We start from the raw sequence: 18,022 nt of genomic DNA, 5'->3' as shown, positions 1-18,022 counted from the left end.
CATGATCCAAAGCCTTGAATCTGTCCTGAAGTTCTACAAAACCTACTCTGTTCTCACTGAGGAATCTTCAGGTACCATGATTACTGCGTCCAGGGTCTGTATGCCAAGGGAAACTTCTATGCATGGATTTTCCTATGCTGAGCAGCTTCTGCAGCACTGTTCCCTTTGCCTAGGACTGTGCGGAGTGCTCTCCATGGAAATATGGATTCATGCTATTGAGGGGTGGGGTTGGTGAGTGGTGTGGAGGGGCAAGGTTGGAGACACACATATATGTCCAGTAAAATTTGCACAAAGATAGGGAAAGATCAGAATAAATTATTAGAAGATTTTAAAATAATCTAATTTCTTAGTCAAGGGTTCCATTTCCAATGGCCCCCCCAATAATGTCATTTGGATATTAAATGTATTTTTGCAATTTTGCTGGAAGACAATGTTCAGTCTGAGTGGGTGATGTACATCTGCAAACCCATCCTTTTAGCAGCTGTTGTTGGTTCTACTGGGAGATGTTAAGTTGGTTCTGCTTACTCACTGGTGCAGGTGGCCTGTTACCTCACCAGGATACAAGGGACATAGGAGAATCATTCTATGGAAATTGTAATACTTTTCTGGATGTTAGGTATACCCTGTTGACACTCCCTGTTCCCTAACAAAGTCTTTATTTACTAATGGAATAATCAAGGAAGTATTTAATGAAAATACGCAGCATTGAACTACCCAAGTAATGTTAACCCAAAAGCCTGTTCCAATTTCAGCCAGAGCCTTTCAATAAAGAAAGTCTACACAAATTAAAAATAAAGTTATTGGAAGCTTTTGGGGGAGAAAATTCCCTTTAGAGAATAATAACTACTGGTATGTGGAAGGTCTTGAAGGCAAAATTTTTGAGGAAATGATGAGGGAGTTATTTAAAATCCACATACCTTCCACTTCCGTCTCCAACAGATATGAAAAAGAAATATGTGACCCAAATTCATCCACCTTACACTTCCAATGCAAAATTTTAACCGTGACCCCAGCACGGTTAAAGCAAATTAACTCCCTAAATACTTGGACTGTGCAATAGGCAGATGTACTGATCTGTTCATATAAGAATGTAAAAGGTCACTTGGAAGGATAGAGTGTGAGTTGTATGAAGCACAGCATTCTCTGCTTAGATCTTCACTATACAGCAGAAACATGCTTATCCAATGTAACTGGGACCAGGACCAGATCAGATCATCAAAAATTCAGATAATCCAGAGATTATCTAAAAGCCACAGGAAAGATTGCCCACTTCTGGACCCATGTATGCTGGTTGTTCGGTTAATATGGAGGGTCGGCTGAATGCAGTTCTACTGTAGTTCCCTATGTTGGTATTTTACTCTGTGTACATGTGTGGAATTTCTCTTACTGTCAGTGAAAAAGCTGCACATATAGGAAGGGCAGAAAATTGAAGATAAATACTACTCTAAGGATCTGTGAGATATTTTTCTTAAAGAGATTACATAGGTCATAGATTCATTGGGGCTACTGTGATCATTTGGTCAAACCTCCTCTTTGAAACAGGTCATAGAGTGTCCCTGAATTAATTCATTTGAGCTATAACATCTTTTAGAAAAATATCCAATTTTGATTTTAAAATTCCCAGTGATGTAGAATCTTCCTCAACCCAGGGTAAATCATACCAGTCGTTAATTACCCTCACTGTTAACAATTTGCACCTTATTTCTAGTCTGAATTTGTCTTGCTTCAACTTCCTGTCATTGGATCTTATTATGCCTTTGTCTGCTAGACCGAAGAGTCCTCTATCAAATATTTGTTCTGCATGATCCAGTCACCCCTTAACCTTCTTTCAGTTAAACTAAACAGATGGAGGTCCTGAAGTCTATCACTATAAGTCAGGTTTTTCAATCCTTTAATCATTCTTGTGGCTCTTCTTTGAACCCTCTCCAATTTATCAACGTCCTTGATGTTGAACCTTGGGCACCAGAACTAGACACAGTACTTCAATAATGGTCATACCAGTACCAAATACAGAAATAATATAGGTTAGTCCCATTTGGCCATGGTGTTACACTGGAAGCTCATGTTTAAACAGAAGCAGATACAAAAAATAGAAGCACTTTGTTATATCAGTGAGTCTGCCTATAGCATTTAGTAGTTATGCAAAGCCTCTCTTTCAGTTAGGTATCTTTATCTAAATATTTATGGAGATTAACCAGCTTCAGAAAAGTGGAAGGCATCATACAGATGCACCTCTTACTCTGTTAAACAAAATTCCTTTCCACTAGGTCAAAATGCAGACTACAATAGAGTGCCTATTTAGAAGATTTAATTAAACCTTTGAGGGCATTTCAGTTCTCTCCTCCCTGACCATTTAGTATAGCAACTGCGTTCAGCACACCAGAAAAAAGCATCTTTTAAAAGGAATGGCAATGTCAATCAGTGGCAGGATGAATCTTTGCAGGATACATAAACAGATAAAACTATAGAGCACTTTATTCCTAGACGTCTTGTGAACTTTGCAAATGGAATCCATCCCAATGCCCTTTTTGCTTTCTACCCACTCACTGCTGATTATATTGGAAGTTACAATACTACAGCATGTGGAAGAGAGACATTGACAATTTAATATTTTTGACTGACTTGCCCTTTGGATTTCATAAGAATCAAGCCTGATTTTTTTTTTTAATTACACATTCACCTGTCAGTTTTCAGTGTAATTGTACTTCACACTTTAGATTTGTGATTGACCCTGCAAATGTTCAGTTACACTTATAGCCAACAAATAATCATTCCTACAACATGCAAACTCCTGACCCTCAAATATATGAAAAAAACACCACCACTGAGCTCATCCGATGAAAGGTCCTACATAATACTTAATAATTAGTCATAATCTCTAAATATTCAAAGCATTGCACAGAGAGTTGTTTACTGAAATCTAATTACATCTCACACAGACCTATGGTCACATGGCTGGTTTTCTGGCTCTAACCTATACAGAGCTCTCAGAAACCTATAAGGAAAAACAGAGCTTAACCAATGTCATTGGCTTCTTTTAAGTTCAGTCTTCATGTTATTGATTCAAATAAAACTGAAACTTAATTTTTCTTTTAAGAGGTGCAAAACCACATTAAATAAAAGAGATGGCAAAGTTTACCAAAAGAAATCCAAATTTAAATCAGAAACCCGCAAACGCCAAGTGTTCAGATGGAAGGCTCAAATTCTAGTCTTCAATCATGCCATTGCACCTAAGTATTGTTCAATATTCAATATGTTCAATATTCTGAAAACTTCGTACAAAGAACATTCTAATCTGCCATATCTCTTCGCTATAAAGAGTTAAAATAGATTACACATATAAACCAACCCCTGCAGTGCATCCGTCTATCTACGTTTTCATCTCATGCTCATCAACAGGCTATCTGAGCACCCTCTGTCGAGTTTCACTCTTAACACAGAGTTTTGTGCCTAAAATCCTAGTGAAGGGGACAATTCAAAGTTCTGTTTCATAAACAGTACGCTCATAAGTCTGAGAGTGAAATTCTGGCCCCATAAAATTAATGGGAGTTTTGCACTGACTTCAGTAGAGCCACAATTACTCCTTGGATGCTTAGCCAAAAATGTTATCATAGTCTTCTGAAGCACTTGAGTTACCTGGAGGTACAAGCAACCATATTGTGTGTTGTCACTTTCACTTCTAGCCATAGCCAACGTTAGCATATCTATGTGAAGTGCATGAATGTAAAAATGTTTGAAATAGTTCTCCAAACATTTTCACACTCCAAAATCCAGTAGGTGTTATTAAAAAGTGAAGTATTTGGACTACATCTTCAGCTATGCCAATTTACACTACGTAAGGATAGGACTGCTTATCACAGAAAGTCCAAAGACCTTAGAGGCCCAAAGGGAGGCCCAAGATTCATTTGTAAAAACTAAGTATACCTACACACCTACATCTTCCATACACCATTGCGGATGCTGTATATATAAACCTGGGTGATTGCTCCCACAGAAAGCTAGTTCAGAGACCTGAGGAAGAGAAGTACTGAGCCAGAACAGCAGAAGTGACCAAAGTGTCAAGAGTACTGCAGGGATCTTATGCTTTCAACATGTGAGATCTTGATATGATCAAGTCTAAACTTGAGCCTTACCTTTGACTGACTCTGAACTACAACAGTGAAACGAATACATATCCAGACACTGGGTCAGAGCCTCAGGTAAGGTAAATCAGTATAGTCCCATTTATTTCAATGGAGCCATGCTGGTTAACACCAGCTGAGGATCTGGCCCATGCCTCTTCAAACCATGACATGACTGTTTTAAATACTCCTATGACACCAGAAAGCTGGCAAATAATGTATATGTTTATTTAAAAAGAAAACTGGTACTAGTCAATTGTAACTGAGATCTTGTGTACTAAGTTTTAGGTCAGAGCAAATTTTTATAGGTAAGTTACATAAAAAGTAAGAAGATTCAATTTATATTGTTATGAACATGGTCAAAAGCCCTTATATGGAGGGGAATTAATGAACTCTGCTGAAATAAAACGACTTTGTGATAACTTGTCTGTGACACTAGCAGATTAACTCAGTTTAAATATATCTTTGTACTGCATAACCTAGTTGTATTTCCCGCAGTGGGGTCATACATCATAATATAGTTCCTTAATGTTTACATTCAAGTCTAAAAGAATCACACAAGCATTTGATGAAACCTGACATGTAATACAAGCCAGTTGGGACATACTGTAAAAAAAAGTTGTTTTGAAATGATTTTCTGTTTTCTTGTAAAGCTTGAACTTGTGTCTTTGCAGTTCACTTAAATATCATGCTTTTTATGGGCTATTTTAAAATATGCTATGCATTCTAGACATTCCCAGTATTCATAACATGCTACTTTTTTTTCACTGTACAAGATCATAAAGATATACCACTATGTAGCAGACATATTTACTATAATCTTTCTGCTACTATATTGGGAGAAATGTATTCACTGCTGTAACCAACAGGTGCTTTCTAAAATACTTGCCATAGTTCTTCTGTATGTTCATGATCAACTATAAGTGTATTTTAATATATGACACTATATAAGATGAGTGTTTTCTCTATCTTCACTGAAACTGAGACATGATTTTTTCATTAAATAGCTGCTGACTTATACTCGGGATTAAAAGTGTTCAAATGGCAAGCAACTCAAACCCCGAAACTAAAGGGCTAATGAGTGCATGTTCTTCCTCTTTAATGATCAGTGCACTGTTTTCTAGCACATGATACCCAGGATGTGTTCCTGCTGAGCATTTTCTTTTATGGCATCACACAATCAGATGTGAGCAATTCAGTGGAATATGTAGCTCACAGTTCGGTGTGAATGAATAACTGAGTCGCTTTGTGAAGAGAAATTGTCAAAAATCCTGTGGTTCTTTTAAAGTTCTCTGATCTTATATGGTTGCAAAGAGGACTGCTTGCTTCAGTGCAGAATAAAGGGTTCCAGGAAAAACAAAAAAAACCAACCCAAAACTAAAACAAAACAAAACAAAAACCCCTAAAGCAGGATTATAATGGTATCAGACAAATAATGGTTAAAAATGGCAAAAATGAAAGAGAGAGAACTAAAATTCAATACTTCTTTCCTCAAAAAAATGTGTGTGCCTACATGTTTGTGTCTGTTGTATACACATATATTATTATAGACGGCGCTGGAAGCAAAAGCTACAGCCAAGTTTCCTAATATTTTCCATTATAATGCTGTTGTCAGGTGCTTATAATTTTGAGAAACTTTAGCCATTTGGCCTGAAATTTCCCATGTTTGGGTGCCTGGCTCAGACTGATTTTTTTTTATTCTTTTTTTATTATTATTTTTCGGTGTGGAAAGTTTCAGCAAAAACATCAGAGATTAGATGAGAATCGGGAAAAAATACATTGTTACTGCTAATGTTTAACCTTTCCTACAGCTGTTGAATCTTAGTGCCAGCATGCTTTGCAACGGCAATTGACTTAGGATCAACAGGGAGATCAACCTAGGATTAGAGAGTTGTTTTTTGCTGTCTCCATTAAAAGCCACCAAAATTTGGTACACTTATAGGACTTTGAAAATCAGTTTGTACATGTACAGTAGATACTGTCAAAGGCTGGCAGCTAAATTCTCTGAACAATTTGTCAGCACTAAGCATGCCCTAGCCTGCAATGGCTCTTCCTAGTAGCTGGAGAATGCTGGAACTGAGAGCAGGAAGCTAGTCCTTCCTGTGCTGTCAATGCTACTGCTGCTGGTGTCCAGGGGAAGAAGAGTCTATAACCACTAGTTCAGATGACCCGTCAGAATCTAGTAGAGAATCCATATTTTGACTCCTAACATTTCTCTGTTGTAAGCATGTATCTGTGAAACTCACTGGCAAGCACGTATCTGTTTCACACATACCACCCCTTCTAGTGGCTGGTCCACATAGAGAATACCAGTTACCCTGTTAGATCCAGTACTAGAGGTGTGTGCTGTGGCTCTAGAGGCTCTTACCTTGCTGATGAACCCAGTGGGCACCAATATATTTCCACATGGTGGAATGTCTTCTTCTTTTTTAAACACACAAAAACTACATTAAGAGAATACTAAGGTTATTAAGTCAAGCATTAAGACGTTAAGAAATGCCAGACTTAACATTGCCTATGCAATTTGAATTTTGCTTCCTTGTGCATATGCTCTGTGATACAGTATTTAAGACCTTTAACCACATTTGAGGAGTTGACTTGGGAGCAAGCCAGAACAGGTTTAATTTCTAGGATATATACAATTTTGATTGAAAAATATGTAGATAAGAAAACAACTGAGATGAAAAAAATTGGAGAGGGATTCTGACAAAGAAATTGATTTAGATGAGGGGGGTCTCTAAATGGGAAAATTGCCCTGGAGAACTGGATTCTGTCTCTGCCTCTGAGTCCCCCTGTGATGCTGGTCAAGTCCTTCAACCCAAACTTTTCAAGGTGGCCACTAGTTTTCTGAATGCCCAACATGAGATGTTTAGTTCTAGATTTGCACAAGTGATGAGCACTCACAACTGCAACTGAAGTGAGAGCTGTGCTTTGAACATATGAAATTCTAGACAAATGCTAAGTACTCTGAAAAATCAGGCCCAGGTGTCTCAAACTGGCACTCAAATTAATGGAGACTTTTGCCAATATTGAAAAGCTATCCATTCTGTGCACTGAATCAGGCAAAGATCATATGGAAAAACAGTACGTGATCATGTAATTTAAGATTGTATCACGGTGCAAATATACATAAAGGGGACATGTTAATGTTATCTGGACATCCTTAATTGTGGCATTTCCTGACCTTTGACTTCAGAATGTAAACATTCCTTTAAAGTAAAAATATTTTGTCCAATATTCACGCATACAATTGTGAACATGGTGCATACTGAGGACTTTAAGCAGAACTTTTATTTCAATAGCATTGGTGAATTACTGTACTAAGTCTGTATTATGTTATTCTAAATATATAATTGATATTTAATGGAATCAGTTCTATTTCTCTGTGGACAAACTATACATGTAACTATTTGAATTTTTCTACAGCCCACTAAGCATATGCTGGGTGACTTGATCATTAAAAGGAGACAATGGTGATTTTTACCAAGCAACTCTGAGTTTAGATTCCTGGCCAAATTGGTAAATGCACTGCGGAGTTTGATGGAGCAATTCAGCGTGATTTAGGTATATAACAGTTTCAGCTGAAAGAGAGACAAAAGGCATCTTTCAGCCCCAATTCTAATTCCCTCTAATTCACCAGTTTTGTTGGCCAATGTTGGATGACAATATACATCTCTGACAGATTTCCCCTGTAAAGGAAAATACCATAGATGCTAATGAAACTGTTTTAATTTCTGCCTCATTGTACAGAATGGATACTCAGTCTTCCAGTATCCTGACTGTAGATGATCAGAAGCCTTTTCCTACCAAGCAGGGGCATGCACAAGGGGGGACAAGCCTCCCAATAATTAACAGGGGCAAATAGTTCCTCCAGCCCCAGGGGCTGCAGCAGGGAAAGCATTCTCTTCCAGCCATGGAGTTGCGGTGGGAGCTGACAGCTCCTCTGGCCCTGGGGCCATGGTAAGGGCACAGAACGTGACCCCCCTTAAAAGCAGTGAAATTTAAATTCCTGTGCATGATCCTGCAACCAAATGAGACCAACACATATAGCTTCCATACCTTCTTACCTTCCCTAGTAAGTGCAATGCCCTTCTTAATTTATAGCTGTACAATGCCCATAGACAAAATCATACTGGTTTCAGAGCATACAATTCTGAACAGGATTCCTCTATGCTCCTAGCCATTTCTATAGCTATAGTCTAGAAGCCACTGTTTAGAAGAGATGTTGGCTTTTAAGAAGTGGGACAAAGTGCATATTCAGACATTGCAGTGACTGAAGTCATATAAGTATGCAGGATAGATAGGGGGAACTGTCCTGCTGTTTGAACAATACTGATATTGTGGCCTCTTAGAGAACTTGTGAGTGATCCCTTTTCATATGCCTCTAGACCCATCTCAAACAGTAAAGATTTCTAAGTTATTTTAAAAACGTACAAGAGACCCATTCAGCCCAGTGGTCTTTGCCCTGCTAGGAGGAAAACAGATTTCCTTGTTTTGCTTTCCAAAATGGACACTCATAAAACTTCAGACTGCTCTGCTGTTAACTGGGATAAACTTGGTGCTACTATTTGGGCCTTGAAGTGTAGGTCTTCTGAAAGTCACTGCCAAGGCCGGCACCAGCCCAGCAAGCAAGTGCTTGGGACGGCCAATGGAGAGGGGCGGCATACCAGGCTCTTCGGCAGCAGGTCCCTCACTTCCTCTCAGAGCGAAGGACCAGCCACCAAATTGCCGCCGAAGACTGAAGCAGCGGCATTAGAACTGCAGATTGCGATCGTGGCTTTTTTGTTGTTGTTGTTGCTTGGGGCAGCAAAAACCCTTGAGCTGGACCTGGTCACTGCATAAAAAAGGCACCATTTTGCTTAGTGGATCTGCACCTTTTGTGTACCCAGAATCATACTTCCTTACAACAGTGACTAAACCAAATTTCTACTGCTTTTTTACTGATGTTAGCACTGCAGAGCCAACACAGCTGAGAGAGAAAGCTGGATTCTAGAATTTCTTGCATACTTCTACAAAATTCCAATTACAGCCAGTTGTGTACATCTGTGCAAATCATTGAAAGCATGGGGTTATTCAAGAAACACAGGGGACAGAATTAGAAGGCAAGGAGGTTGCACAAGTATAACTGAGGTCAGAAATTGGCGAAGAGGAGGCCTCAGGCATGAGAAGGAAGGAACTCAGGTTGGCTTTCAAATCCCCAGACTGAATGTGTAGTAATGGTATTTAGGGAGGAAGTCCCCACTCCTATATATATGTGGAAATATATATATATATATAATGTTTCCACTTGTAATCTAATTTCAGAATATAAACCATTTCAGAGTATAACACACTTTAATGGAAAAACTGGCTTGGAAATACTCTGATGTGTAACCATCAATATGATATCCAGAATGTATATACCCAATTTCACTGCAGTATTTACAGATTTGACATTTGACATCCTTAGTCTTAATTCCTCATATTTTAAAAAATAAACCATGATACTATTTTTAGTATCAACTCCTCAAAACCAAAGGTTGGAACACAGAGAAGTTCCCAGCTTCTCAGCATTTCACATAGGTGTATGCAGGATGACAGTATATGGGTGTCATGCTATCCATTCCTCTCTGTGCAGATTCTGTTTTCCTTCACTGGGCAGGGGCAGAAGCTACACAATTTGGAGGTTGAATTTGGCCTGTAAATTTTATGAGGAAAATACAGAATATTTGTTGAGTCCTCTCCCCCAGAAAGAAAAAAAAATAGCTTCCTCATCTATCATTTTTATTCCTCACAGTGGAGGACATCACTGGGTTTGGACACAACTCTGTGTTTTAGTTGCTAAATTCACCACAGTGAAGGCAATCCAAACTCCCCACACCCATCCCCTCCTTTCTCCTTTCATACATTCAAAAACTTTGAAATTAAAAAGGGACCATTATGATTATCTAGTCTGACTTCCTGCATGACACAGGTCATAGAATTTCACTTAGTAATTCCTGAATCAAATCCATAGTTTCTGTCAGATCTAGAATATATAATTTAGGAATACATCCACTCTTGATTTAAGGACTTCAACGGGGAAAACATTGATTTCTAAAGAGCAATTCTATGTGCAGATTCTTGGCCAAATTGGCAAAAAGCATCGACTGGCTTCGTGGAGCAATTCTGCCTGATTAGATATACAACATTACTTTGCAATGTCTAGCCATCACGTCTCCTATAGCAGGGATTCACCAATGCTCTAAAAACAAACCCAGTGTTCCTAATTTGAGAAAAGACTACTCCTTCTTTTGGACAGGGATAGGCATAGCATTCTGTTTATTCAAGGAAGGAGGAGGACAGGGGCCATTCTTAAGTGCAAAATTCTGGTACTCTCCTGTTCTAAATCTGGTAAATAACCATCACAGTCTGATAAAATTTAGTGCCATTGTTCAGGTAGAAGAATTGAAAGATTTAGGGGTGCCCCACTGGTCAGAAGCTTACTATGTGCACATTGCCCATGTGAGCATGAACTGTAGACATTGAAAAGGAAGTACTTGGGTAGATCACTGCAAGGAAATAATTAAAAACTAGATTTTTAGGAACTAGAATTATGGGTGAATTACCAATTAAGGTGGTTGATCTCCAAAAGTCATCTCCAAAACAGACAAAATCAGAGAGAACACTAAGAAGGTATTTTGTTTGTTGTTGGTTAATTATGAATCAGTGCCGGCAATATGACTGGAATATATTGAGAGAGAATGTGTTCACAGCAACTTTCCATCCTGTAGGCTTTGTCCACCTGTATGGAATGAAAGGGGCATGGCCCCTTTAAGAGATTCCCCCTACAATGGAGTGGGGGGGTGTTGGGGAAAAGTTTACAGGGACAAACAGGAAGATCTGGAAACTGTTAGGGGCCAGGTCTGGAGAAAGTCACTGTGCTGCCCTTCATGCTGACAAGAGGTGGGGTATTTATACCCCTGGAGAAGCTCTCTTAACTGGGATTGGGCAGATACCACCCACAAACTTGGCGAAAGGACCAGGGTTTCCTCATGATCGACTGAAAGCATTTTGCTAGTTGCACTTTTCTTTGGGGACTGGGAAGAAATTTTTCCTTCACTTCCAAATTGGTCGAGGTGGGGAGGGTTTTTTTTGCCTTCCCCATGGTGAGTCTGGGACTTGTTGGGGTGGAGCAGTGGGGTTAAGCTTATAACATTCTACAGGCCATTATCCTCTGATCCCACTGATGATTACCAAAAGAAACTACACCGTCTGCTCAAGAAACTCCCTGAGAAAACACAGAAACAGATCTGTACAGACACATGCCTAGAACCCCGAGCAGGTGTATTCTATTTGCTACCCAAGGTCCATAAACCTGGAAATCCTGGACGCCCCATCATCTCAAGCATTGGCACCTTAATAGCAGGATTGTCTGGCTATGTGGATTCTCTCCTCAGGCCCTATGCTACCAGCACTCCTAGCTATCTTCGAGACACCACTGACTTCCTGAGGAAACGACAATCCATCGGTGATCTTCCTGAAAACACCCATCCTAGCCACTATGGATGTAGAAGCCCTCTACACCAACATTCCACACAAAGACTGACTAGAAGCCATCAGGAATAGTATCCCCAATAATATCACGGCTAATCTGGTGACTGAACTTTGTGACTTTGTCCTCACCCACAACTATTTCACATTTGGGGACAATATATACCTTCAAGTCAGCGGCACTGCTAGGGGTACCAGCATGGCCCCACAGTAAGCCAACATCTTTATGGCTGACTTAGAACAACGCTTCCTTAGCTCTCGTCCCCTAACGCCCCTACTCTACTTGCGCTACATTGATGACATCTGGACTCATGTAAAAGAAGCCCTGGAGGAATTCCACCATGATTTTAACAATTTCCATCCCACTATCAACCTCAGCCTAGACCAATCCACACAAGCGGTCCGTTTCCTAGACACTACTGTGCTAATAAGCGATGGTCACATAAACACCACCCTATACCGGAAACCCACTGACTGCTATACTTCCCTACATGCCTCCAGCTTCTATCCAGGACACATCATATGATCTATTGTCTACATCCAAGCTCTAAAATACAACCGTATTTGCTCCAATCCCTCAGACAGAGATAAACACCTACAAGATCTCTATCGAGCATTCTTAAAACTACAATACTCACCTGCTGAAGTGAAAAAACAGATATTTTATGTGAATAAACATTGCAGCCTAATGAAACCACATCCATTGCTTGCTGTGGTTTTTTGGACACGGCAGGACAAGTTATGTTCTCAACAGTAGGACACCCAGGTAAGTGTCCTCTTTCTTCATATAAGCTAGAGGTGGGGCAAAGACAGCTTTATTCTTGAAGGCTGCCAATGTCCTCAATGGATTTTTCCAGCACTGTGAAGTCCTGAGGCATAAGTATGTCCTGCCCATGACCTTATGAATTCAACCAGGAATGGGATGAGACAACGGGCCATTACAACACACCGAAAGATTCCCTCTACTCAGGAGCAATATTAAGTGGCCCAGAACTACTAGGTTTCTAGCTACTTTGCATCAGCATTTATGTACTTAATTTTTACTGTATGGAAAAATTATTAAAAAATTAAAGTTGTTTTATTTTACATTTTCAATAAGAATACTTTTTCCAGGGACACTTTTATTGAAAATGGCGTAGAAAAAGAATGCGATCTTAGCATATTTTGGGGGAGTTCTATGGCCTGTGTGATACAGGAGCTCAGACTAGATGATCACAGTGGTTCCTTCTGGCCTGGAAATCTATGAATCTAGCAATATGAAAAAAATTAAGGAGAAAAGCAGAGAGCTACCCCGGCGGAAGAGTTACGACTTGTGCTGGGGTGCAGGAGGACAGAAAGCAAGGGCTAACAGCGACTATCATATGAAACAAAAGAAACAGCAAAATGATGCCAGGAAAGCAAGCATATGGCAAACAGCTATTGAAAAGGAAGCAGCGAGATTCAGTAGCTAGGGCACAGTACAAGCTGCAAGTACTCAGGAGACTTGGGTGCTATTACCAGCTCTCCCATGACTGTATTCCATTGGGCAAACCTCTTAACATCTCACCACCTCCATTTTCCCATCTGCAAAACTGGAGAAAATGATGCCTCCTAACCCTGGCACGTTGCTTTAAGATGTACAGACCTAAAATGCTATTAAAATACTAACAAGGGCAGCAGTATGGCCTAGCACACAGAGTTCAATTCCCAGCCCCTGTGCAGCCTTGGGTAAGTCTTTACTTCTCCACACTTTTGTTTTTCCTCCTGCCTTTAACATGTGTCTTGGCACTTCAGGACAGTGATTGACTTTTACTACTTGTGTGCATAGTGCCTAGCACAATGGGGCACCACTCTCAGCTGGTACCTCTACTTTTTGCTGTAATACAAGCAATGAATAATAACAACAACTCTGTGTGTGTGTGTGTGTGTTTATAAGTTAGAAAGCAGAGATAAGACTAAACAATACTGTCCATTTTAATGATTTTGGTTTCTGTCAAGTTTAAAAAACAACCACATAATTACTTAGTTTCATTTTACCTAAAAATCTCTCCCTTTATTCTTTTTCTAGTTTACAGAAGAAAACTTGCCTAAAAAAAGGTGACTAAATGTAAATACTCTTGATAATCTCCAATTTCCACTTTCTTGTCTAGTTCCAGTAGTTTGCTAATATGCAACCTCACCAAAAGATATATCCAAATCTTCTCACTCCCAAAGCCTTGCCTGCAGTGAATGTGTGTAAATTAGTCACCCATTATTTGAATGAGAATAATCAGTTACAATTCCTTGGAATTGGTCTAGTGGAACAGTTCAAAGACAGCACAGTGTTGATATCAAATGATTGCTGTAGGTGAGAGGTGACGTAACGGAAAATCAGATTTTGTACTGTCATTCCTACAACCTGCTAATAAAGTTCTCTCGTATTAAGCCTGGAGTTTACTAACCAATCAAGACAACAAAAAATTAATAAGCCTCCATTAAGTCAATTAAGGCTATTTATCTGAGAGTATTAAACTGCCTTTAGCTGGATGCCAGTTATAGGTCAGAGAGCTATATGACTAATGTGCTATTTCTGAAAATACTGGAGTCAGTGCATTTAAATGGACTTCAAAGTGGACAAGCCAAAAGGCTATTTATATTCAAAAATAAGTTGGCAAGGCATGTATTTAAAACCAGCTGTCCAGACACAAAGGCTCCCCTTAACATTTATTGTGAGGTTTATTGCCTTTAAAACTGAAGTTAAATGAAATTATCTGGATATTCAGGAGAAGAGCAGGTTAGTTACAACAGTTCACTATGTTAACTGGGACTCAAGAAATTTTGTTGCTCAGCTAACTCAAGACCCTGAGATAGTTTGTACTAAAGTGAATTGACAAACACCAAACATATGCATAAAGGTATCAGGAAGATTAAAAGAGAATTAGAAGTTTGTAGTAAACATGGGTTTGAGTATTCCACAGTTAAACAAAATAAATAATCATTAAAAAGCATCTTAACAAAGAGAAGAGAGTCTAATATTTACTAAGAATTTACGTTATTCTTACCATTTGAGATTGGCTCCTGGGACAGCCATTGATATCTTCAACCTTTTCATTGGCTAAAGAAAAACAATAAAGTGAAAAAAAACCCCACAAGAATAAATGAAGGGAGGGGGACAACAGAAGAAAAATAGAAAAGGCAAAGCAATAAAGTGTGCAGGGGTTTGTTGACACAGAGCTCCCTCCCCAGTACAGTACAGCCCTACAGTAACAACACTCTTGTAAGCAGCAGTTTCTTCCACATGCACAAATCATGCAAAAGGGAAGTGCGAAGGAGGTTGCTGCTAATTCTTCAGCCCCTGCCAAATGACTGCTGACACGAAGTCTTCCAAAATTGTCTTTGCAGGGTCAGGATATAGTTTCAAGGCATCCCCAAAAATATGAGCCACGCCAATTAACAAAATGCACACATGGGAGACATATGCTCTAATGCAGCATTCATTTCTGACGATTCGAAGTGTGTAAGAAACAGTCTGGGCCATTTAAAGTATAGTTAAACAGCCACTTCCAAACATCCTCACATAAACATACACACATACATATATATATTAATTAAGAAGGAAAAAACACATATATTTCAGAGCTATATGGACCAAGTCAGGATATATTATTTGGATTAATCTCATTGTTAAATACATCCAATTTAAGTTATATATTCTCTCCCCCCTTCACATACCCCCTATGCAAGGAGTCAGCTCATGCTGCTTCTCTGAGCACAGGTCTTACCAATGATCTGGATGATTTCTGCTAGCAGAACTCCATCTGCAATGTCCTGTTGCAAATCCTTGATCAGCCGCTTGTGGCCAGATTTTGCTAGGTAGTGGTTAGCCCAGTCAGTGTAAATCTGCAGAGCAGAGGAGAAGGAAGCAGAGAGAGAGGGGACGAGAGAAAGAAGACAATAAAAATTGTTAAGACAAATGTTGGCTTACATATGAGAACTAATCTGCATCACATTCCACTTTAAGAAGTCAGCACTAAAGGAAACTGTCTTAACTTTATTTTAAAAAACACAGTCCTCCCCTCCTCTTGCCATTTTGTCTGTTATTTTAAACTTGAAATGATTCAGTTTGTTTCATGAGTGTTCAAACTCAGTGTGACCAAGAAAAAAAATTCCCCTTATGACTATCAAGGAAACTGCTGTCACAGATCAAGCACTTCCACCATAACCACACCACCCTCCACTTGTATCTCTCTAAATTTACACAAACACACACACGCACGCACACACACACACACACCAATCAATTTAAAATATCTGATTTTAAAGGAAATGGTAACAGAAATGTGTGTGTGTAATGGTTCACTGGGTCTGATATTCATAATACTGTATTTGAAAATGCTTCTGCTTATTTTATGCAAATAATCACAACTTCCGGCTGTTCTGCAACAATTCATTTGCTCTGTCGCCTATAGTTAAGCCTGCCGTAATGTGCACAGAAGAGAGTGAGAGCAACAAATGTACAGTAGTCATGTCAATGGAATTACAGCATATAGTCTGAAAGTATATTGTGTCCATTCTTCATGAAAATGAGGGGTGGAGTGAGTTTGACGAACTCATCTTATTCAACAACAGATACCACTTGACAGCACAAGGTTGAAAAACGTTAGCTGAAGGACGTCCCAGAACAGAGCAAAGGGAGTGAGAAAAGTTGTACAGAAAGTGTGCGGATAGATACTGAAACAGAGTGCACAGCTACCTGTACAGCAGTGGTCACTAACTAGTAGATCGTGATCGATTGGTCGATCCTGGAGCCTATGACAGCTGATCGCGATCTCCAGCCACTAAAAGCCCAGGGACAGCTGGGCTAAGGCAGGCTTCCTGCCCACCTTGGCCCCATGCAGCTCCTGGAAGTGGCCAGCATGCCCCTGAGGCCCCTGGGGGTGTGGGGGGCACGGGTCTCCACACACTGCTCCTGCCTGCAAGCACCGCCCCCACAGGAACAGGCAGGAATGGGGAACTGCAGTCAAGGGAGCTTCAGGGGCAGTGCCTGCAGAGAGGGGCAGCACAGGCAGCCATGTGCTCCCCTCCCCTCAACCCTCTCCGGCGCTGCAGGGGCGTGATGGCTGCTTCCAGGAGCGCCATGGGGCTGAGGCAGGCAGAGAGCCTACCTTAGCCCCACTAAACCACCGACCAGGAGCCACCCAAAGTAAGTGCCACCCGACGGGAGCCCGCACTCCAACCTCCAGTCCTGAGCCCCCTCCCAGAGCCAGCACCCCATACCCCGTCCTGCAGCCCCAAACCACCTCCTGCACCCCAACACTCTGCTGCAGCCTGGAGCCCCCTCCTGCACCCAAACTCCCTCCCAGAGACTGCACCCCCTCCTGCACCCCAACACCCTGCCCCAGCCCAGTGATAGTGAGTGAGGGTGTGGGAGAGCAAGCAATGGAGGGATGGAGTGAGTGGGGTAGGACCTCAGGGAAGGGATGGGGTAGATCCTGAGTTGCACTTAAATTAAAAAAAAGTGATCTTGTGCATAAAAAAGTTGGAGACAACTGATGTACAGTATATACACACAGAGGGATCAGATTCACCAGTTGAAAGGAGGTGGAAATTACACCTCCATTTATCAGCAAGGACCACTGCATCTCAGAAAATACTATGAGTCTTTCTCACAGGAAGGGGCAGCTGTGGCTACCATTGCAAGCTCAAAGAGTGTGCTGTTCAGACAAGGGCGGCTCTAGGTATTTTGCTGCCCCAAGCACAGCAGGCAGGCTGCCTTCGGCAGCTTGCCTGCAGTAGGTCCCTGGTCCCGCGGATTCGGAGGCACGCCTGCAGGAGGTCCGCCGAAGCCGCTGGACCAGCGGACCCTCCTCAGGCATGCTGCCGAAGGCAACCTGCCTGCCGCCCTCGCAGAGACTGGCAGAGCGCTCCCCGCGGCTTGCCGCCCCAGGCACGCGCTTGGTGTGCTGGTGCCTGGAGACACCCCTCTGTGTGAAGAAGTGCTGAATCAGTGCCCCAGCAGCCTCTTCTCAGCCAACACTGCCTACCTCGTGGACTGCGCTGATCCCCTCTGCTCTCCACCTCTGGCATAAGGAAAAGTGTAATCACTTACTACTGCCATAGGATCCTCTGCTGGCAAAAGATATCATAGACTTTGTGGTAATTCTAGCCTTCACTATATACTATACACCATGACTTTTTAAAGTATTTCCATAAACTGTGATATTACCATTGGAAGAAAACATACAATATGTTGCACTTGCACATCTTCCATCCAAGGATCTCAACTCACTTTATAAACATGCATTTATTTAACCACAGAGAACCCTGGGGAGCTAGGGAAACAGTAGTATTCCCATTTTACAGATTAAAAACAGAGGCACAGAGCAGTTAACAACTTGCTCCCATTACACAGGAAATCTGTGGCAGAAGCA

At 40.8% G+C, this 18,022-nt stretch overlaps 1 protein-coding gene across 1 annotated transcript in view; it reads right to left on the bottom strand.

Moving 5' to 3' along the window:
- Positions 1-18,022, bottom strand: part of NAV3 (neuron navigator 3) — a 376,671-nt gene that overhangs the window by 235,804 nt on the left and 122,845 nt on the right. Inside the window, exons 2-3 of the mRNA XM_050935670.1 lie at positions 15,374-15,491; positions 14,654-14,706 (exon numbers count right to left, since the gene is read on the bottom strand). Coding sequence (XP_050791627.1) covers positions 14,654-14,706; positions 15,374-15,491 — 171 coding nt within the window. The remainder of the gene's footprint in view (positions 1-14,653; positions 14,707-15,373; positions 15,492-18,022) is intronic.

Source organism: Gopherus flavomarginatus, chromosome 1 (genome assembly GCF_025201925.1).
Source record: "Gopherus flavomarginatus isolate rGopFla2 chromosome 1, rGopFla2.mat.asm, whole genome shotgun sequence".
Lineage (NCBI taxonomy): Eukaryota > Metazoa > Chordata > Testudines > Testudinidae > Gopherus > Gopherus flavomarginatus.
The sequence above is the reverse complement of the archived record's forward strand: the minus strand, read 5'-3'. Positions and strand labels throughout refer to the sequence as shown.